General features: G+C 39.4%; 1 protein-coding gene across 2 annotated transcripts in view; it reads left to right on the forward strand.

Annotated features, from left to right (window-relative positions):
• Nucleotides 1-23239, forward strand: part of MPI (mannose phosphate isomerase) — a 234301-nt gene that overhangs the window by 42820 nt on the left and 168242 nt on the right. Inside the window, exon 2 of one of the 2 annotated variants that reach the window (XM_044070020.1) lies at nucleotides 17400-17527. The exons of the other annotated variant lie outside the window; for it this stretch is intronic. Within the exon in view, the coding sequence (XP_043925955.1) occupies nucleotides 17400-17527 (128 nt within the window). The remainder of the gene's footprint in view (nucleotides 1-17399; nucleotides 17528-23239) is intronic. 2 annotated transcript variants of the gene reach the window in all.

Raw genomic sequence — 23239 nt, forward strand, 5'->3', positions numbered from 1 at the left:
TTCTTTGTTCTTTTGCAGGTCCCTGAGCACAGAACTAAACTCAAGGTTCCATAAATATCATGACCTTATTCTTCACTTCTGAGTAAAATTCTGAACTTGCCCCTTGCCAATACGTTTTAGTTATGATATGGAAGGAGATGTCACAGTACCAGTCCCCAGGATGTCCAGTTCTTTTGTCTGTCAATGACAGGTCTGTTTCTGTACTATGTCAGTTCTGTGATAACAACTTTGACTAAACATCACTTCACAATGTGTTGCTTTCTTTCCCACCCATATATCATAGCCTCGATCCATAGCTGAGAGACCCACCTTATTTGCAGTCAGGGCACTCCATTCTAAGACTAGAGCTAGTGGGGGTTGGGCTATAGCCAAAAAGCAGTAATAGCATTTTGTTGGTGAGTGGACACAGAATAAGAAGCAGTAAAATAGCAAGTGATAGCTTATGTTCTCCAGTTTTTAAACAAATGCAGGTCCTTGGCCTGTAATCATGGATTCATGCTGACCTTAATACTATGACAGATTTTTGGCTCTTCTTACTTCAGAAACTTGGTATGTAGCATGAAAAAATGACTGGAGTAGTATATGTTGATTTTTTACCAGATCCGTCGACACTGTTAATCAGTTGCTGCTACCTATACTTTTGTACATGAGGGTCTTAACGACAGACTTTGCAGTTGATTTAGCAGTTAGTTTTTCTTTATCTCTGAATTTTTTCAAGTAAAAGATTATTTGTCTGACCTCTATTATGCTACTACTAAAGTTGCTCCTTAATCTGTTCCATTGGCCATTATTGTCATGGGTTTTCATTAACCAAGTCTATCTTGGTTTCCCTGCCTCACGCACCTTACTTTAAGAAATTCTCATTTTATTTTTGCATGAGAGTGAGCCCTCTGCGGTACTTGTCAGAGGCCCGAATTTCAGCTGCTCTGAAACGAGGCTTATGTTCATTATCTCCTGGATGACTAGTCTTACCTAAATGGTTAGCTTGAGTGGCTCTATTATTAAGAAGGTTGAATCCTTCAGATATGTGAGGCTGCCAAACCCTAAGCATGAAGCACCAGCTAGAGCACCTGTGCTACATAGTGGGTCATACCGACACAATACACACACACACACACACACACACACACACACACACACACACACACACACACACACACACACACACGAACGCAGGTTATCTTGCTGTCTTTACCCATATGGCTGAAAAACACTAGGCTTTGCTATCCAGGTAACATAGTTTCGAGCTACAGTATCAGACAGTGCTGATGAGGCCTTAAGTGTGCAAATGTCTTCATCCTCTTGGCAACAAAAAGGAAGTTTTGCTGCAGAACAGTATCACTTTCTGTGTGGGGATACCCACTGCTGAAGGGTTGTTCTTGCAGTTTCTATCATTATTTACAAGTACTATTTCATTAACTAATGTCCTCCTCTTACAGGCCACCATCTACAGATGAGCTTTCCAGTCTGTTATCTAAATTCAGTGAGGCACCTACACTGAGCAGGCCCCGAACCTGCCTTAGTCTAAGCTTCTGGACTGATGCGTAAAATATGGGTAACATTTGTTTCTGTCAGGTTTGTATCTGCCACAGACATTATGAACTTCACAGAATTCTCTTGCAACATCTTAAATTTTAAAGATAAATTTGAATGCCTCTCCATTGTTATCTGTGCTAACCTTCCCAGTAGAACTGAGTAATACCTTTTTTTTATGCATAATCAATAGTATCTCCTCCATCACCTCAGCCTATAGTTATTTGTATTATTCTTAGCTGAAAGAATCTCTGTAATTGTAAGAGAGAAGTATTCCTGTCATGATTATGACCAGAAGAATGTACCCATATACTACCTGTTAACTAGCTTACTGCCAGTTTGTCTTTTAGTATTATTTGTCTCATGTGTTGTTAGTTTGTAACCCTGAGTAATCCATCTGAAATTCATTTAGGCATGACAGTTTTTTTTAATAGATATAATGCTGAAAATCTAGGATCTTTCTGCTCCGCGTGCATGGTTATACCCTGTTAGAAAACACAGATCATGATACCACCACCATCATCTTTTTTCTAGGCATCTTTTATGTCCACATCTGCTAACCACTAAGCCTCCTCCCTTCATCTTGAACTTGTTTGTTCCTCCCTACTGGATGACCCCTGCATGGTGGTGACAGCTGACTGGAGAATCAGTCATCCAGGCAGCCATGGAGGTGTTTTTGCCCTTGCTTGCATTATGGCAGTGAATGCATTTCTAATAAGGCTTAAGCCAACCCCTAGTGGCTGATGTGAGCACTCAGTGCTCTGCGTGTGCATGAGCATGTTTCCACTATCATGCTAATGATGGCTACTTTCACTGACTTCAGTCACTAAGCTCACATCCTTGATCTTGGATGTTTTGGCAATGCAGAAGCCTCTGCTTGGAACTGGAAATTATGGCTCCCTGATCCCAGGATGGATGAACTGAGTCAATGGGTCACTACCCCCCCCCTGCACAGCACTTACAACAGCCAAGCCACTAGTTCATAGGTGTGTACTAGGCTAATGGCACTGGGGCCTTTACAAGCCTAGCCCATAGGATTACCCAGGCATTGTGCCACTCAACCTTAGTTCCCAGTGCCTCTGTCGAGTAAAGCCACTTGAGTGATCCCTGGGGTGAATTTTCTATTTCCCATCCACTCATCAAGATCTCTCTTGAAGAGGGCCAGTGAGGTGCTCTGCTTGACATGCATGGGCAGTCTCTGGGTTATGAACCTGTCCCGCCAGCATGTTCTGTTGATTGTGGTAATGATGTTAAGGGCTCTGGAGCGTGTTGTGCGGAGGGATTGGGATTTCTTTAGATGTAGCATTTCTAACAGAGCTGGGTTAGAACATGGCTTTGTAAGTCGAGCAGAGATTCATGAGGCAGAAGGAGTTTTTTAGTCTGTCCATATAGGACAAATGTTTAAGGCCTAGAATCCTCTTTGTAAGGTGCTTTTGCGGCCTCTCCAGTTGTTGCAGGTGTTTAGTGAGGTACATGCCAAATGGGGCATTGTACTCGATGATTGGCCTAATGAGGGAAGAGTAGAGGGAGACAATGACCTCTTTCTTCTGGATGCAAAACCCTTAGTAATGAGATGTGCCACATAGAAGGACGACTTTCTGACCACAGTGGCAATGTGGTGGTCAAAAGAGTTGGTCAGCTTTATAGGACAAAGTGATAAAAAATCTAAGAATGATTCCATCTTTAACAAATGAGTTATACCAAACCTATTCAAAATTAAATCCTTCTTCCAAGATTTTTACCAGTGGAAATTCTGATGCAATACATGAAAAATGTGCAGAAACCAGACTGTGATACTTGTTTCTCAGTAATACACAAGTAAGTTTGCTGAGAATATTGTCAAGTGACTTCCATGGTATTAGCCTGTATTCCTGAACATGCACCAGTAACACCTAAATTATTGTGGCTAATTTAACAAACCTTCTTTTGAAGGCAATGATAAAGGATAGTAGTTCCCTAAGTATCACAAGTATCTGGTTGTGCATGAACAGAACCACTGTTATATGATACGTAAATGACCAGGAAAGTACTCATCTTTCCAGTTCTGCTTTTTGTTGCTGCTGATGCATGTGACATGATATCGCAATATTCTGGCAAATGACTTAAGCTGAGTGATTCTTTTGGATGCAGTGTTAGTGGTGCAGCAGATAGCATACTTGCCTTTGGTGCAAGACCAGAAGGCTGTTTTTATTCTCACTCCAAGTAATTGGATTGTTGACACTGCAGTGCAAAATTAGGGGGTTAATACACTCCTGATGGTATTGCACTTCAGACGAACTGTTAAACTGAGGTCCCATCTGCTTGAGTTAGCTGACAGGTAGTATGGGAAAGAGTAGGGGGACTTTATAATACAATGTGCAAATAGTATTTGTAATAAACTTAAATTCTGCTGTCAAGGAACCCTGATCATGCACATATTTACATTCTTCTAAAATAATTCTTCACAGTTTTCATTTCTTCACCCCCCCAATCTTTTAACCATAATCATTTTTAATATTCTTAATTATCAAGCTTTTAAACCAAAATAGACTGTACAATAACTCTTTGACATCTCATTTTCAAAATGTTCTGTAAAAACTATTATAACAACTCTTTCTTACTCAGAAATTCATATATAATCCATATGTAGTCACATTAATACCAATTTTTTTAATCTAAATTCATCATAGCATCTTAACTTCAGCAAATTTCTTACACTCCAAAAAGAAATATTCAAGAGCTTCTTTTAACCACACAAAGGCAACTTTTGAATCATAAGCCTACATAACAAATCCTGAATTTTCAAAATGTCTTTAAATCATCTTTTCCTCTCTCTAATCTTTAACTCTTTCCTCTTTTTATTTTCTCTGTAACATTTCTTCATTTCCTCATACTAGGCATTTTTTTGTCATTTTTAATTATATTCCAGTTTGTATACGATGTTTTTATCAATTCATAATATTCTTTTTTCTTCTTCTTTAAAATATTGTTTTATTTTTTTAAATGTCCCTACATGTCTGTAATACAATTTTGTTCTTTCCTGAAATTTCCCCAAAATCCAAAACAATTTAATAAAGCAAGGAATACTGTGTGTGTGTTTTTTTTTTTTTTTTTTTTTAAACCAATTCTTCCTTCCTTTTTACAATATAAACTTTTAACAGGAGTCAACTGAGAATCTCATGTAAAAGACAAAATCAGCTCAAGCAAAACTTTTTCTAGATGTATTGGAAACACACACACCTCCCACATCCCCTTTTCCACCAAGTGTATGAATGTATTAAATAAACTTTCTCCCTGAAAAAGATGCATCAGAAGCTCTCCACCTATTAATAGTGATTCTAAGCTCATTTAAAATATCATTCCCCGTTTCTTTAGTTTTCTTTCTTACCAAAAGTAATACCTAACACTTTAAACAACTACATAGTATCATCAAAGCCTTTTTATTTTTTGTTTTGTTCAGTCCCACTTTCTTAACACCAAACACCATATTCTACGTAGCCTCTTTAATCCACCCATTGTCTTTTGCAGTTTATAACGCATCATTTGCATATGCCAAATAAAGTGGAATCTTCATATTTTGACAAAGTAAACATTCCATTCTTTCATTGATCTTGCTGCTTTACTTAAAATTGCATTAATTATTAATGAAAAAAATGCTCCTTAATGGATAACCAAATTTAACTCCTTTTTTCACGTGTATATCCCAACTAAAGATGAGGAGGAAATAGGTGGAGTTGAAGAATGGCAGTGCCTCAAAACTGCATGTGTTAGGACTACAGAACAGATATGTGGCTGAGCCAGGTGTGGAAATGAGGTACATAAGGAAAGCTGGTGGTAGAATGCAGAAGTCCAGGAAGTGATCAAAAGAAGGAGTTCAGGAAGAAAATGGAAGATAGAAAAAGACCGACCAAGCTAGAAAGGACTATTGGTTGGCTAACAAGCTAAGAAAGAAGTTGCAATAGCAAAGAATAAGGCATCAGAAGCACTCTACCAAGTTCTGGAAAGTGACTCAGTTTTTTTTTTTTTTTTGTACCACCTACTATGTCAGGTTGTAAGGTAAAGACAGAAAGATAAAGAAGATAGTCCGACACCCATCATAAGGGATGCCAGAAACATCCTGCTCACCAGTCCGCAGGACATCAGAGGTAGGAGGAGTATTTCCAGCAGCTTCTGAATGAAGAAAACTCTACAGAAGCTGTACTGCCACAGAAACAGCCTATGATGAGAGAAAAGGAGACACCCACCCAAGAAGAATAGCACTAAGGAAAATGAAGTTGGGGAAAGCAGCAGGCTCAGATGAGGTCACAGCAGATATAATAAAGATTTTCAATGAGTTGGGGTGGAATGGCTCCTGAGGGTCCTCGTAGCAGTGTGGAGAGAGAGAGGCAGATCCCAGATGACTGGAGAATAAGCATACCTGTGCCAGTGCAAAAGAACAAAGGGGACATTCACAACTGAGGCAGTACAGAAGCATCAAACTCCTATCACAGTGCATGAAAGGGTGATTGATAAACAGATATGCAGAGTAGTATACTGTAAGATGGGAGATGTGCTAGACAACTGACTCGATATTTGCAGTGAGACAGATAGTTGAGAAGAAGCTAGAGATGAGGAAAGAGTCCAACTGGGCATATAACAAGTCCCAAGAAGGCTTATCTAGGCAGTACTTTGAAGTCCCAGAAACATTTGCAGAATTAGTCCAAGCTATGTACAAGGACGGTTTAGTATCAAAATAAAGAATGATGTTGAATTACAGTTGGCAGAGTCCTGTATTGCCGACCTGCTTCTTAGTGAGTGTCCAGTGCAGCGAATGCTATTGTGCATTCGCTGATGCATTGGTAGATGTTACAAATAGAGATAGCAGTACAGTGTGGAATGGTAAATTTATCCTTTTCCTCACTGTAGTCCAATCTCGGAGTTGGAATATATAGTTTGCAGGGGGTATGGGGGTTGCAGGGGGGCTTGCCTTCCCCCTGCAAAAATGTGATGTTCAGTGTTGTGTGGTACATTTGCACTGCTGAAGAACCGACCTTAACTGACTGTTATAAAAGGTGCAGGGGAAACAGTATGTCAAATAATGCCAAATTCGATTACTCAGCATGACATTTGACATACTGATCTACTTACTCTGCCGTTGATGTTGAGTCACTGTCATGAACTGATTACAGTGTATAATTCTCAGTTTTGATGGTAAACCTACAAGGGTCCAATAACTTGAATACGAACGGTCTTTGGCCTCAGAGGGAGTTCCCAGTGGGAATGGGTGTACATCAGGTTTCAGCTCTGAGCTCATTGCTGTTCATACTGGTGATGGACTACAGTACATTAGCAAACAGGTTAGAGGGGACAGATCAACAAAGTTACTGCATGCAGATGATGTGACATTTCAGGAAGACTGTGACCAAGAACTTCAGCAAAGGATAGGGAAATGGAATGAAAACTGAAGACACGTGGGTTGAAACTAAGCACAGATAAGACGGTGGTAATGGCAGTAAATTGGGGAAATCAGAAGAAGCTGAGCATTGAGATAGAAGGGAAAATAGTGGAACAGGTAAGCAACTTCAAGTAATTGGGAGGGGTGGTTGAGGGGAAGGGAAACATGAATGAAGAGGTCAAAGCTAGAATCAGAGGGGCTGCAGCCAATTGGCATAGAGTTTCAGGTGTAGTCTATGACAGAAGCATGCCAAAGAAGCTGAAAAGTAAGGTGTAGAAGACAGTGGTACAACCACTACTACTGTATGGTACAGAAACCTGGGCAGTAAAAGCAGAGCAGATGAAGAAGCTAGTGGTGATGGTAATGAAGTGCCTGAGAAGGATGGTAGGATGCACACTGTGGGACAGATGAAGAAATGAGGATATAACAGCAGAAGCCAAAGTAGCTGCAATTGCAGAAAAGATCAAAGAGAACAGATTACAGTGGTTTGGATACACGTGCACAAAAGCAGCAGACAATCTGGCGAAGAAGATTTGGGACAGACAGGAAGAAGGTAAGAGGAAACGAGGATATTCAGCAAAGAGGTGGATGGATTGTGTGAAAGAAGATCTGCAACAGTCTGGCATGAGTGTTGAAGAAGGTAGGAGTGTGGTACTAAATCGAGAGAGACGACAACAGTTAAGACAATACCCCAACCCCATGTAGAAAATGGGGGAAAAAGAGGGCTGATGATGATGATCCTAACTAAACCATCCATTAACTAAAATCTTCAAGGATTATTATAAACTGACTTGATTACATTTAAAAAAAGCTAGTATGAAAACCATATTCATTAGAATTTTTTTATGACTATTGCTATCCTACACTTTTTCAGTATCATACACAATAACTTTAGCATCATTTTTTTCATTCAAAATACTTCTTACAGCCTACTTTACTATAAGCAATACTTAGTGTCTAACAAGAATGCCATAAATTCTTTTGTTAGAGTACCTATTATTTTATTCAGTTTTCTATGTATTATTTTCATTAATGTCTTATAGTTCACATTGTTCAAAGTAATAGATCTTCAGTTTTTTATCAATTTCTCATTATATTTTTTTATATATTAACTTTACTCATTCATATACTATTTTATCTGTTGTACAGTTCCTTAACCGGTAACTTAATGCTTTCAACAAAATTCTCTTTTTTTCATAATTCATTTTCTTATAAAAATTGTTATACCATTCAGACCTAGCATGCTATCTTTTTTAAATCCTTTGAAAACATTGTTCAGTTTCTCCATTCCTATTTTTACTTGTATCTTCCTCAGCTCCTTTCTTAACTTGTATAATACACCAGATATTTCTGTTGTATTTAATTTAAAACTATTCTTTAATATGAGAAGATGGTAAAGAAAAAATGTTAATATGAAAGAAATTAAACACTTAATTTTTAAATTTTTATTCCCAAAAAAGGAGAAACCTCCCAATCCAACATTGAACAATCTACGATTCTTTATTAATCTCTGTATTTTCAACAAATTTATTTGTATGTCATTTTGTCATAATTTTCATTCTTTCTCACCTCATTTCAAAATTCTTAAAATCTTCTTTATATCTTTTTATCGTCCCATTTTAAAATACACGTTCCTGCAGTTTACTTTAAACTGTACCCACTACTGTTTTTATTATTTTCATAAAAATTAAACATAGAACAGTGCTCTTCCCATAACTCTTCCATACTTTTCAAAAAAAAGTTCAAATTTCACCTACTAAAACTGTAATTTAAATTTCCCCTTCTACTTACTCTTGTCTATTCTTTGTTTGTGTTTCAATGCATAAATGATCTGAAAATAAACTTCCTTTGTCCTTAACATTTCTTTTTTTCAAAATATCAGAATAAATAAAATGATTAGTCTCAGTTTTCAAAATATCAGAATAAAATGATTAGTCTCAGTTTTCAGATTTCCTAATCTTTATATATAATTCCCCAGCAAAAAATAAATAAATAAAATAACTGGCTGCACTTTTAACTGTTTCCCTAGTTTACATCTTTACAAATCGTACCACTTTCCTTCCTTAAATTGCACTTTAAATTTCTCAAAATAATAATATTTGTACTGCTGAATATATTATTAAGTTATTTTTTGAGCATAAACTCCAGTCCGTTTTTAAACCTTTTTCCCAAGCTTAATGTCACATGTTATTGTTCTTCCTGGGTTAAAATTTTACATGTGAAAATAAAAGTTGTCTTTAATATCATAGCCACCCTTAAATCAAACATTCTGTCCAAAATCTTACTTCATCCCTTCCACATTAATTCTACCTGTTTTCTCATTCCCTCATCCAAGAGTCTTAACATCCAATAAACTTACAATATCACTTTCCTGTTTCTGATGCCATTCTGAAACTGACATTCTTTTTATAACATTTTTTAAAGATATAATTGTTATACTAGCTTTTATTTTCTTTGCAGTTTTGGCTATTAATTTATTTTTTCTCTTTTTAATTTCCAATCATCGTCTTAACACTTCCATATCTCCATCTTACTGACTCATTTCAAATTGATTTTTACCTCAATCATGCAAGCGTCTCATTTGCTAATTGTACTATGTCCTTATCAACTATATCGCCTCACTTTGCATTACTTGCCAGTTACATTCACATTCTCTTCTTGTATTTGTTCAGAATCAAATCCGTAATGATCATTGCTTCCATAATTTTTCACAAACTTTCTTACAGTTATTTGCCACGTGGCCCACATCACCACATTGATGACATTTTCCTTTGAATACATTCCCCTTTCCAGTAATCCCCTGCTTCACAGTGAAACACATTTTCTGGCTGTCCCCAGTAATTTAACATTCCCTTTTTCCAACATTTAAATTAATAACAAAAGGTAAATGCTCAATTTCACTAATTTTGTTTAGTTCCCACCCTCTTTCCAAAGTTTCCTGTCATCAAACATCATTTGTCCACACACACACACACACACACACACACACACACACACAATTACAATTCATCAGCAGTCACTTCAGAAGTCCTAAATTGAATTGTAACTTTCTTTCTTAGTAAAGCTTTCAGTCCTTTAACTACATATTTGTCCCATGGTTCATACTCCTTTTTTATCTTTTAAAGCAGTAACACAATTGTCTACCATATGTTTCAAATGGGATTTCATTAAATGTCTCTATTCCAGTGTGTATATAAGCCCATACATCCTCAGGCTTCACCCCTAAAGGGACAGCATTATTATCCCACATGTAATATCCATCTATAGGCTTGTCTTTTTCACACTTAGTATGCAAAACTTAATGTTTATCATTTAAAGTCATAACTTTATCTTTATTACCTTTCCCTTTCTGTCCAGCCACAACTGCAGCATGTGATTTATCTATCTTTATTTACTACTGATTCTTCTCATCAGTATTCCTCCTTAAACCATCCGCTGCCTTTTCTCCGTCTTTGCATTCCTGAAAAACATCTTTGCACAATATCAGCCCACGAAACTGCTTTCTTGTCAGCACTTTCTCCCTCGTTCATCATATTTCAAAGCACCTGTATTTCTAAGCCTCTTTCATTCATTTGATAACTTAAGTGTAGTATCCCATTTTCCACATTATTTGTAAATGCAACATTATTTTTGAGCAAAACACTGCCACTTTGCACTCATTCCTTCTCCATACTCGCTTTGTTTTTGCCAGTCTCATTGATTTCACTTCTTTGCTTATGTCTTTGAAAATGTTATTCCAGCTCCATTCCCTTTTGCCACCAATTGCAGCTACACTATGGCCTGTCACAAAGGTGAAGAGTAAGGACGTTTTCTGATGCCGGGCCGAGTTTCTCACAGCTGTAGAAATAACAGTTTGGATCTAGTCTGTTGGGATAACCCAGTCAACAAAAGATAAGGAAAGTCAAATAAGTTATGAATAACAATTGAACCCACTGGTGATTTGCTCTTATGGTTTCAATCTGCAGTAATCCCATTAAGGGTCATATTTGCTTCCCACTGTAACATTTAGCTCCTGAAGTTCCAAAGGAGATCCCCGTTTGTTTTTGGAGACTGTGGACTGTGAACTGGGAATCTACTATATGCATTTCCTCCTATTGTTCTGATAGAAATGGCCCTTCTGTAAGTAAGAATGGAAATTGGGCTGATATTAGTGTTCCTTTGTAAGCCATGATTGCTCCTGCTCAGAAATGCAACACCTGCAATTTGAAACAAACTGCAATTGCAGACAAATAAACCTTGCTTTAACACCAGTTTGAATATTGATGTTCCCCATACCTCTTCAGCTTTTAATTGTATCTAGGAGTAAGGGAATACTCTGATACCACTGCTGCAGAATTGTACTATGCCCATTCAAAGTTACACTTCTGTTTTAAAGATCACAGTTGTGTTCAGTAAAAACTCCACTGAGTCCAAGATACCAGTAAAATCTATTGCATAGGTTCATAGGTAATAACTAGGCTAGCCTCCTTTATGGGGATTTTAAGCCTAGCTGTTTTTTCTTTTGGTACTTGAGTTAACATATCCCATTTAGTGTTAGATTAGCCTTACTCATCCCATGGTTAATAAATATATATTACCCTTAGTGACAATAATTGTGCTCGTACTGTAGATAATTTGAGGAGACCTCATCCAGAGGATTAAGTATTTTGGAGCTGCATGTGTCCATTTCGTTTCCCATCTTCACATATGTTGCTGTTGAATACAGACATGGGTGAGCTTTGTTTTATGTGGATGGGGAGTCTGTCCTAGAGCAGTGGTATCATCTGTGGAGATATACCTGTCCCTCCAAACCATTCTGTTGATTTTGAAGAAGAGGTTTAGCTTCCTAGATACAGTATTTCTGATGCCATTTGACTTTCTGATGTACAATAAATCCATCAGTATTGAGTCTGATGATGCCTTGTATGCCAGAAACAGGTCATCTCTTAGCAATCTGTGGGATTCCGAGTGTAGTGACAGGGCTTTGAGTCTGTCCATGCAGGACATATTGTTTAGGCCTTGTATCCTCTTAGTAAGATATCTCTGTGGGTGTTTCAGTTGTTGCATTTGTCTGAACTGATGCATCCCAAAGAGGGCATTATACTCAATGACTGCTCTAATGAGAGCTGAGTAAAGAGGGACAATAGCAACACTTGATCTAGACACAATCCCTTTGTTTATAAGCTGTGCAATACAGAAGGACTTTCTTATGACAGTGGGCACATGCTTGTTAAAGTTAGGTTCCTGTCCATATAAGTTCCCAAATGTCCATGATGTTGGCACCAGCTATTTGTTTGGGCACAAACCTTCTTGCAGGATGGCTGTTAGTTGGGGATTCAGTGTCTGCTTCTAGCTTGCAGTCTTCTGCAAATGTAGCCAGCTAGAACTCTTTGGTATTGGCTTTTATTTCAGAGAAGTAGATAAACCAAATGGGAGAGGTCCCATCACAGAACCCTGGGAGGGGCTCTTCTGGTCTCTTTGTGGAGGTAGCTTCCCCCTATTTTGATTTGCTGCATCCTCTGTCAGCCATTTGGCAATCCAGCAGGAGACCGAGGGGTTTATTCCCAGTTGATTTTGCCTTTCCACTATGCCTCAGTGGGGGGATTACGTTTATAAGCTTTGACCAGTTTGAGGTTTGTGGTGTGTACCATTTCACCTTCATCCATTGCTCCATTGCTTTGATGACCTTTTCAAAAAAATCCACCATGTTAAATAAACATGACCTGCCCTTGATTAATTGGAGACCGGTCCAGTGTTTGGAGTTTCTCTATTTCCTTGTTGATTATTTGCATGACAAGTCTTTTCCAAGGCTTTGCATATGGGGCTGGTCAGACTTGCAGGTCTGTAATTGCCTGGGTGTCTGGAGGGTTCTCCCTTATGCAGGGAAATGATTGTAGCTGTTTGCTATTCACTTGGGGGGGGGTGAATTATCAGGCTGCTCACTGATGAAATAACAAATATACTTTACAGCACTGTACTTTATCAACTTGAGCGCAGTCACTAATAGCCTAGTAAACACCTATGAACCTAACGACCACAAGGGCCTTTTTAAGCCTAGCCATGCATTCCAAATCTCTGACGAGTTCTGATACCCTTGATAAGTGTAAGCATGGCCCTGGGAGATGAACCATTTGTAGGTTTCATGTTTGCATCAGACACATAGGTGCCAAACCAGGACTGAATTTCTGGTTTCCCATCCAATTCTTCAAGTTGTGTTTGAATTGGATTAGGGAGGAACTCTGCTTCACATGGATGGGGAGACTGTTCCATATACTGGGTAGTCTCCAGGATACATACCTCCCTCTCCAGCTGGTCCTGTTTATATCGCAGGCAAGGTTTAAGTCTTTAGAATGGGTAATTCTGGTACTGTTTGTTTTCTGGATATGCAGGAGGTCCATCAGAGTGGGGTCTGACAATGTCCTGCATGCCAGGCATACAGCTCCTCTCAAAAGCCTGTAGGAGACCGAATACAGGGATAGGGCCTTGAGGTGGCCTACATAGGACATATTACTTATGCCCTGTATTCTTTTAGTGAGGAACCTCTGTGGACGTTCCAATTGTTGGATATGCCTGGTTAGGTACATACCAAAGGGGGGTATTGTACTCTGATAGGTCTGATGAATGCCAAATATAGTAAAACAATGACTTCCTTGGACTTGGATGCCATACCTTTGTTTATAAGTTGTACAACATAGAATGATTTCTTCACCACTGTAGATGTTTGATCAAAGGCTAGATTACAATCCATGTGTGTCCCTAAGTCCCTGACTACTGGGTCAACTCTAAAGGGTGTGTTGTCAGTATGATAGTTACCAGGGATGGATGACTTCCCAAAGGATACTATTGTGCATTTCTTGGCATTTAGTTTAATCCATGACTCTGACACCAGTTGTATGTCTGTCAGCCCCTCCTGGAAAACATCTCTGCCAGTGTGAGATTTAATGACCGCTCCTAATTTGCAATCCTCTGCAAACGTCAGCCAGAGACTACTGACATTGGCCTTGACTTCTGAGAAGTAAATGCCAAAAAGGAGCGGTCCAAGGACTGATCCCTGAGGGACTTCACTTGTGACTGACTTCTTTCTAGAGGTGGCCTCCCAATTCTAACTTCCTGGGTCCTGTCTGTGAGCCAGTTGGCTATCCCCCGGGTGACATACGGGTTTGTACCTAACCTCTTGAGTTTTTCGACAATGCTATGGCCGGGTCAAGGTCGGCAGTGTGAATGATTTTGCACTTTTCCATTGCTTTGGTGACCTTCTCAAAGAAGTCCACCAGGTTGAGTAGGCATATCTTCCCTTGACGAACCCAAAGTGGGTTGGGTCCAGTGTCTGGAGGTTTACTATATCTGTATTGATCATCTCCATGATAATTCTTTCCATGGCTTTACATATAAGACTAGTGAGACTTGTGGGCCTGTAGTTTCCAGGGTCTGTAGATGGCCCACCTTTGTGCAGAGGGATAACTGATGCCTTTCTCCATCCATGAGGCACAAAGCCATTTTGGAGGCTACAGTTAAGTAGTAATTTCAGAGGCCCTGGTAGGTCATGTTTCATGCTATTTAGAAGGCATCCTGGGATATTGTCTGGGCCCATTGATGCAGTGTTCATGGTGTTAGAGAGCATTAAGGACCTGTTCCCTAGTGATAGCAGGGGGAGTTATATTTAATGATATTTCCTGAGGAAAGTTTAAGGGGGAGAGAGAGGAGTAAAATTAGAGCTGAATTTATCAGGCAGGAGGTTTGCTATATCTTCTGGTTCAGTATAGGTGGCTCCATTTACAATGAGCTCTGCACACAATTGTGTATTACATTTGAGGTTGCGGACACAGCTAAAGAATGCTTTGTGGTTGTCCTTGGCCTGGGAGGCCAGACTTGCCACAAATTTGACTTTGGTAGACTTTATTTGTCCTGAGTTGTTTAGTTTAATGAGTGCTTTTATCCTGCTGGTTGCAGGATCTATACAACAGAAGACACGCATACTATATGTTACAGTTTATACCTTTCACTGTACAAGGTTTGCTTTTTGATACAGATGATAATTCTCCATTTTCCTTGGAACTGTGTTCCTACAAAATACCAGAACTAACACCATTTAGTCTTACAGTCCTTTTACCCTTTGGATGCTGTCTACGAAAGCAATCTTTTGAAGTCTGCTTGATGTCATGCAGTCTGCTGATAAGCTGATTTTTGTTCTGTTTCAAGGTGAATTATGTGGCAACCTTCAAGACTTAAGGGAGTCATTCCTGTCTCCGGTCATCCTTGCAGCCATACTAGACAGGAATTAGGGAGTCCTCCTTATCTGTTGCTGCTGTACTAGTCATGGAACAATTATCACATACAGTATGGAAGCCAAACATGCATAGTAACTGCTGTACTGTGTTCTTTTTATTTTTCTACTTATTTTCAGAAAATAAATTTTTAACACTTTAATACATCTAACACTCAGCACAAAACCTGTATGGAGGATGAGATTAAACGGTGTTGTTGAGGGGGTGGCTAAACTGAGGTTTCTGCTATTTAGGATGTCTTCAGAGATATTCCCAAGACACATTGATACAGTACTTTTAGCTTTTGATAGAACTTTAGGACTTGGTCTTGTGTGATATCTAGATGCAAGCGAGTTTCAGGAATATCTTGAGTGACAGACTGAAGGGAAAGAGGGGTAAAGTTAGAGCTGAATTTATCAGCCAGTAGGTTTGCTATACCTTCAGCCTCAGTGTAGGTAACATTGTTCACAGTCAGCTCAGCATATTGATAAATTGTGGTTCTGAGATTACAGATATAACTAAAAAGGTCTCTGGCTTTGACAGCTGTTTTATCCTGAAACGTGGCTTTTGGTGGATTTTATAAAGCTGCTGTGTTTTTTTTTTTTGTTTCAGTGACAAGGGCACTGTCATTCTGGGAATTACTCTTCTTACTTTTGGTTAAAATTCTCTAATTGTAAAGCTTGTTTTTATGGTTCCACGATGTGGATTTGTTTTGGGGGTTTGCAAGACCGAAGCAACCCCCCCCCCCTCAAAACAAATCCACATGGTGGAACCATAAAAACATACTACATCTGAGAAGACTATCAAGGCTGTCCAGGAAAAATACAGATCATCATATTTCTGCAAAAGTGGATGTTTTCCCCTTCATTGTGAACAGGCAAAATATTGCTCCTTTTCAGTGGGGGATGTGCCTTCTTTTCTTGCATATCTGACTTGCTTGTTATGTTCAGGTCTTTCTTTTTCCTGCTAAAACCCATTATTCTGTCTAATCAGCTTACCTTCCCAGTGGACTCGTTTTGCATAAAGACCTATGGTTAAGCATTTCTGAAAGAAGTTTTGATTTCCCTTGCCTCCTATGAGATTATTGTTCCTTGTTGGAACTTAAGTTGTAATTAGCCTTCTGAAATTCTTCACTTGTAATGCATCATTTTGCTTGTAATCCTATCTGCTGAAAGATTCTGAAGTGTATAACTGCAAGCCTTGATGGGATCATTATCCATGCATCCCTATACAAAGATAATGGTGCCTTTAAAACATCCACTTTGTCTCCAGTGGTGTTTGGTATGTCTCTTAAAAGATTTATTTATAGTCCTTCAATCCCATTGTCAAAATCCATGGGAGAAGTTGTTGAATTTGACTGATCCACGAATGCTGCTGTGGCCATGATTTCCAGAGCCAACGATATTAGGAAGTCTGGTCAACAGTTTTTCACTTCCTCAAAAACCTTGGGAATTGTGGGTAAAATACCCTGTTTCTAACTGGTTGTCTTATTGCTTTGGATTTTGCCACAACTTTACCAGCAAAGCTATAAAATATACATATGTATATATGCATGAAAACAAGAGACAGCTCACAATAGCTTTAAACTGACTTTAGGGGGGCATTCAGTGTATATACTTTGTGTACTGAGCAGATGTTTTGAATTGTATATCACAAACCGTATGTAATTGTATTCAGAACACTTGTAGTGTAGCACAGAGTGTTGATGCTTTAAGTTGCTAATGTTTGTCATGCATTTCTGGTCTTTATTCTTTTAGCCTTATATTTGCTTGTTGCGCAGCTCACATGCTTCTGACCTTACATCTAGAAGGCACTTCTTCTCAGTTGGGTTTTACACAATTAACGAATTAATAAAATAAGGGGGCATTTTGTTGTGGCAGCCTAGGATGTTCTAAGTTGTCTGTTCAGTATTACAGGTGATTGACTGAGTATATTTGTAAACCTACCGGACTTCTTAGGAACTTCTTGCTGTTGCATTTTATTTCTGACAGGAAGCTATATAAAAATACCTTATCTAAGAATCATGCATTCTCTGTTTCTGACATTCAGATACGTTTCTCTCTGTACCTTAGAAAGCTGACCCTACTTTTATTCTATACAAAGTGAACTGGATTGTTTTAAAGCCTCTTGTATGTGATTAAAATGGGCATGTTTAATCTGACTTAATTTGATTAGTTTAGAATCACTGTCTCTTATCTCTCTCTTCCCAGTTTTCCCACTGTCATGTGCAGTGCAGAATTATGCATGGGGAAAGATCGGTCTTGACAGTGAGGTAGCGAAGCTTGTCACCAGCAGTGATCCACTGGCTGTGATTGAACCAGACAAACCGTACGCAGAGGTAAGATGCACAAGGACAAGCAAACATTACCTCTTAAATAAGTATAATATTGTTTAGATTTCATTTCTCTCTTCTTTCATACATAGGCCCTCCTCTAACCCTTTAGAAGACCAGTAACTATTAAGGGAGAATGAAGTGAGTGTTTTTTTTTTTTTTTTTGGCAGTGAAGTATTGCTTAGCTTTATGGAATCAGGATCCTTATATAATAAGGAACAAAAATTATATACTCCATCTCCACACAGCTACTCCACTTGCAGGTAGACTTCTCAAAAAGAAAACCTCCTCATACAACCTGAGAAACTAATCACAAGCCACGCCAACTCTTGTTACCCACAGAAGCAGACCTACACAACAATGCACATGCTTTCTCCTGTCAGGCACCTAGCAAGCACTCCTCATCAGTGTTAAGGAAATCAACATTCATTCCAAATTCGAATGCAACTCAAAAAGCACATCTTCATCTAAGTAAATGCTCCTGCTTCAACACTGGACACATCACCTTATCTATCACCTTTCCAAGTCTCTTCTCTCTCAAGGTTTACTGAAGACTGACCCAGTTTAGATATTAATGTATGTATTGCACACTGCACTCTGCTTGATTGTTCATCGCACTGTGATTGTTCACTAGAATGTAAATACACAGTTTCTTTCTATGTAGTTAGTCTGAACTACTCTGTTGCTGGTTACATTTCTGTATTTTTTGTTTGTGAAATGCTTTATATTTCACTCGAGCTGAGCCTGAAATTAGTCCGTATTGATCAGTGCACTACCTCAGTAAACAAATATAAACAAATGCATCACTTTCTGTCATGCTTTTTGTCAGGCCTTTTTCCCGGGCCTGTGGAAAATATGGCCCAGACCGCAGAATCCTTTATAAACGCATTCTATGAACATCTTCAGGAATGCATGGATCATGCGATCCCAAATAAAACCAAGACCCAATCCTCCAAAGGCAGACGTCCTGTCTGGTGGACCCCAGCCATAAACAAACTATACAATAGAAGGAGGAAGCTACTAAATGATAAGAGCAAAATCCCAAAAAGGGAAGGCATCACTGATCAGTATTAGCAAAAAACTACGGGCACTCATAAAGTTGTCTTAAGGCCAGCTTCGAGAGAAAATTTGCACAGGACACTAAGGATAATCACAAGGCTTTCTTTAGTTATGTTAGGAACCTGGGTGGTAATTCCCAGATATGTTCAGAATTAGTCCAAAATGACAAAAAAATACACCGAACCCACAGACATTGCCAACATCCTAGCTGACAGGTTCAGAGCAAACTTCTCCCCCCCCCCCCACCAAAAGGGCAAATATCTATGCCAGCAAAGTGCTGCCCCCCTAACATCTCAGATGCTCAGGTAAGAGCCACCCTTTCCAAAGCAAAAAAAACAGCATCAATGGGACCAGACGGTGCCCCGGGCTGCGTCCTACATGAACTCCAAGAAGAGCTAAACCCAAACATAAAACTACTGTTCAATCTCAGCCTTACTACAGGATATGTGCCCAAAGAGTGGTCCCTCTCCATAAAGGTGGTGCCTCAATGGATCCTGGACACTATCGCCCCATAAGCCTGACTAGCTTGGTCTGCAAAGCTATGGAAAGGATCATTATGGACCTCATAAATAAAGATATTGGGGACCTACAGACACTGGATCCTACCCAGTTCGGCTTTAAGGGCAGATCCTGCCTCTTAAACCTGGTTGATTTCTTTGAAACGGTCACCAAGGCCATTGACGAGGGGAAGGTGGTCCACACAGCCTACCTGGACCTCGCAAAAGCCTTCGATACAATACCCCACTCTAGCATTATAGATAAGCTCACCAGCTTAAATATAAACCCCTATGTCACTAGATGGATTGCAAACTGGCTCAAGGACAGAACCCACATGGTTAGAATTGCTGGAGCCATGTCAGACTCCAAACCAGTTTCAAGTGGTGTCCCACAAGGCTCAGTCCTGGGACCTCTCTTGTTCGGTATATATTTCTCGGAGTTACAGGCCAACACGGAAGGACTGTGGCTGACCAAGTTCGCAGATGACTGCAAACTGGGCGCCATAATAGACTCTCCAGCCGGCACAAGCATCCTCCAAAAGGGCCTCATAGAAACAGACAACTGGTGCCAGAGCCATGGCCTCAAGCTAAATGCCAAAAGTGTATAGTCATCCCTATGGCAAAACAAAGTGCCACAAATTACCACATAGGTGGTAATCCATTAAGTACAGAAGAAGTAATTAGGGACCTGGGTACCCAAGTTGATAGCAATCTCTCATTTGACAACCACGTGGCCAAAGTGGTTAGAAAAACATTTTATATAGCCCACCTAATCATGAAGGGATTCACATCTAGATCAGGGGAGGTCATCGTGCCTCTTTACTCATCCCTCATCAGGCCCATAATTGAGTACAATGCCCCTTTTGGGATGTACCTTACCAGACACCTGCAGCAACTGGAAAGACCCCAAAAGTACCTCACCAAGAGGATCAAAGGGCTCAAACAGATGCCATATGCTGCCCGGTTAAAGAAACCCCAGCTCTACTCAGTGGCATACTGCCTGTTTGGAGGCGATCTGTGCCTGACGTATAAAGCCATGTCCAACCCAGAATTAATGGACATGCTGCACGTCAGAAAATCCAAGTCCCATCGAGCTACACGCTCGAGAGACTTGAACCTCAGCACTGAAATAAATAGGACATGCTGGAGGGACAGATTCATAACCCAGAGGCTCCCTTCACTCTGGAATAAAATCCCAGTCCAGGTTAGGCAGAGTCCCTCATTGACTCTCTTCAAGAGGAATCTTGATGAGTGGATGGGAGATCGTAGGTTTACCCTGGGTATCACTTCTGTGCCTCTGTTAGACAGAGGCACAGTATACTAACCTCGAAAAAGGGCATAGCAAAATAAATTTAAAATGTGTGGCGAAAGCCAAACACATTCTGGCTAGGTTTATAAATGCCCTAGGGCAGATAGCCTAGTATGAACCTATGGAGTCTTCGTATTTGTCAAGGAACATTTAATTCCCAAGCAGATCTCTACTGACTCACAAACTGAAATCCTTGAAGTACAGGTCACTTTAGATGGGTTTTATTACCAATTTAAAGGCACATGCCAGAGTATGTTTGTCCTTTATGATCATCCAAGATTCCTCCGTGTTCTAAATGGTCTTCCTGTAAGCAAAACTCCCTTCTTTTGGGTGACTAAACTACCCTTCTGATTCTTACAAATGTAGCCACCTCTTACACTAGAGTTTTGGTATCGCTTTCCCCAGTGAAGTTTGAGCATAAACTTGTGACTGACTGACTGGCTGTAAACTTCCAAAAATTCATACAGCAAACCCCACTGGCATGTCTGTAGTCCTTAAATTCAATCTCAACCTACTCTGACAAAAAATATTAAACTTCACTTATGACTGCATCTCCCCTGAACTTATTAGAACAGCAGCACTCCTCATAAAAAGAATTCTACACCCATTTAGAAAAATGCAGAGAACTAGCATTTCCCTGTCAGAACCAAGTATCACAGGAAATTCAAAAACAAGCCAGCCTGGTTTTCACTATCATTAATAAACTATACAAAAAAAGCCTCTAAAATTGTGTAGTAGATCCAAAACTCCTCTTCTGAAGGATAATATTGAAAGTATTACAAAAACTGAAGAACACTACCAGGTCCACTAAACAAGCCCATCAACCTAGGGTAATTATAAATCTTTCTTTAGCTATGTTAGAAAACTGAAAACAACATCTTAGATTGCTCAGAACCACTTCTTATTGACGCCCCCTATTCTGACCCAATAGACATTGCCAGTATTCTTGCAAACAGTGCTGACTTCACCCCTGAGGCTTCTGTTCAAATACTTCCCCGATTATCTCTTAAGGATCATTTCTGAAAGTGCTAACAAAGGTAAAAAATATTTCCTGCATGGGACCTAGCAATATACCTGGTTGCTTATTTAATATTGTTAAACTTGCCCTTGCAGACACACCCAAACTGTTTAACCTAAGTTTAGCTCCTGGTTTTATCCATGATAAGTAGTGCACAGCAGTGGTGATGCCCCTCTAAAAAGAGGTGGCCTTACTACCAGCCTGGGTACTTACAGATGTATTTCCAGAGATGTGGAACATTTTATAACTGACCTCCAAAAACTGCAGTATCAAGACTTTTGTTATACTGGACTCCCCCCCCCCCCCCCATTACTTTACCCTGTGAAGAGTAGATCTTGTCTTCTTAATCTGGCAAATTTATAAGAGGGGATAGCATTTAGTCAATTTTGAAAGGCAAGTATTGTATGGAAAGGCATTAGAAGTGTGAATGTTTGATACTGCAAGTCATGCCACTTCAGAAATTCTAAGCTCATTCATAACTGCAACAACAAAAAAACACTACTGAAACACAATGCTGCATGTTTAAAGTGTTTTTGTAGGGCAGGCATTGTCCCCGTGCCTCCCACACCTATGCTACAGTATATATTGACTGTGACATCACTGTGCCTCCCACACCTATGCTACATTATATATTGACTGTGACATCACTATACTTTCAAAGGAGGGGGGAAGATCCATGGCGCAGTAGTTCAGGAGTTAGAAGAATTCCACATCATCGCACTTGCATTTTCACACTTCCAAGATACGTAGTTATGATCCTTGCATTATCAACAGACAGCTGTTAATAGTGGTTGTGTACTGGTAAGAAAGTAGTCAAGGCAAGCTTAAAGTACTTGTGATGCATAATGGGGAAAAGCAAATGCTAGATGTGTGTGTGTCTGTGTGAAGCTTGAACCAAGGAAGCTCTTACTTAAAGGAATACAATTAGTAATGAGGAGCTAAGATGTATGTTGGAGGCTACAGAAGTTTCTGTTCCAATACAGTAAGATTTCTGCAATGGACTAGTGCCCCATTCAGGACTTCCCTTCTGACTTATACTTCTTGTTTAATGGGTGGGATCTGGCTCCTCCACATAATGAATTGGATAAAGCAGATATCAGAAAATGAATGAACAGTATGGTGCATAAATGTTTCCCTTAGTCAGATTCAGTTCCCTTTTCACAAAGCATTGGCTTTGTACAATCTGAAGCATAGTAGATATTATAATATTGTAAAGTAAAATACAGAAGCTGGATTTTTTCTCCCCAAGAGATCACATGGCTTATCACCTATTAGCACATTCTTCCATTTTATTTGGTTTATTAGGTTCATATTTACTAGACAAGCAGTCCAGAAGACAATTAAGGAGCCTAGCCCAGAATCCTGATTGCCCCAAAGTATTCTCTGCCTAAGTAACTTACTCAAGGTCACACAGTAGGCAAATGAAGGTGAAGGATTCAAAACCTTTACCCTTCAAACAGGAAGTAGCTCATTCACAACTCTGAGCTTTAATCCTCCATACTGTCAGACTTTAAAAATTTTAGCAGGTTTTATTGCAGTTTGTAAGAAAGTATTTACATTTTAACATTTTTTTCCCTGTAAAAATACCAGTGTTTCCTTTCAGTTTACCAGTGTGTTGCAGCATGACCCTAAACTTTTTTGTCTCTCTTTAATCTGAATTATTGTACTTCACAAATGTTCATAAGTATTTGCAGACTAGTGTAGTGTCTGATTACTGTGTAATGAAATTTGGGAGAGGAGAACATGTTGAATATTCCAAGACTATGATTCATGTACTAGTGCACACTTTATCTGCTGTGACTGTCCACTGTCAGTAAGGCATGATGTTTAAAATG

The sequence above is a fragment of the Protopterus annectens genome, chromosome 4.part1 (assembly GCF_019279795.1).
Source record: "Protopterus annectens isolate FY-2018-M chromosome 4.part1, PAN1.0, whole genome shotgun sequence".
Lineage (NCBI taxonomy): Eukaryota > Metazoa > Chordata > Ceratodontiformes > Protopteridae > Protopterus > Protopterus annectens.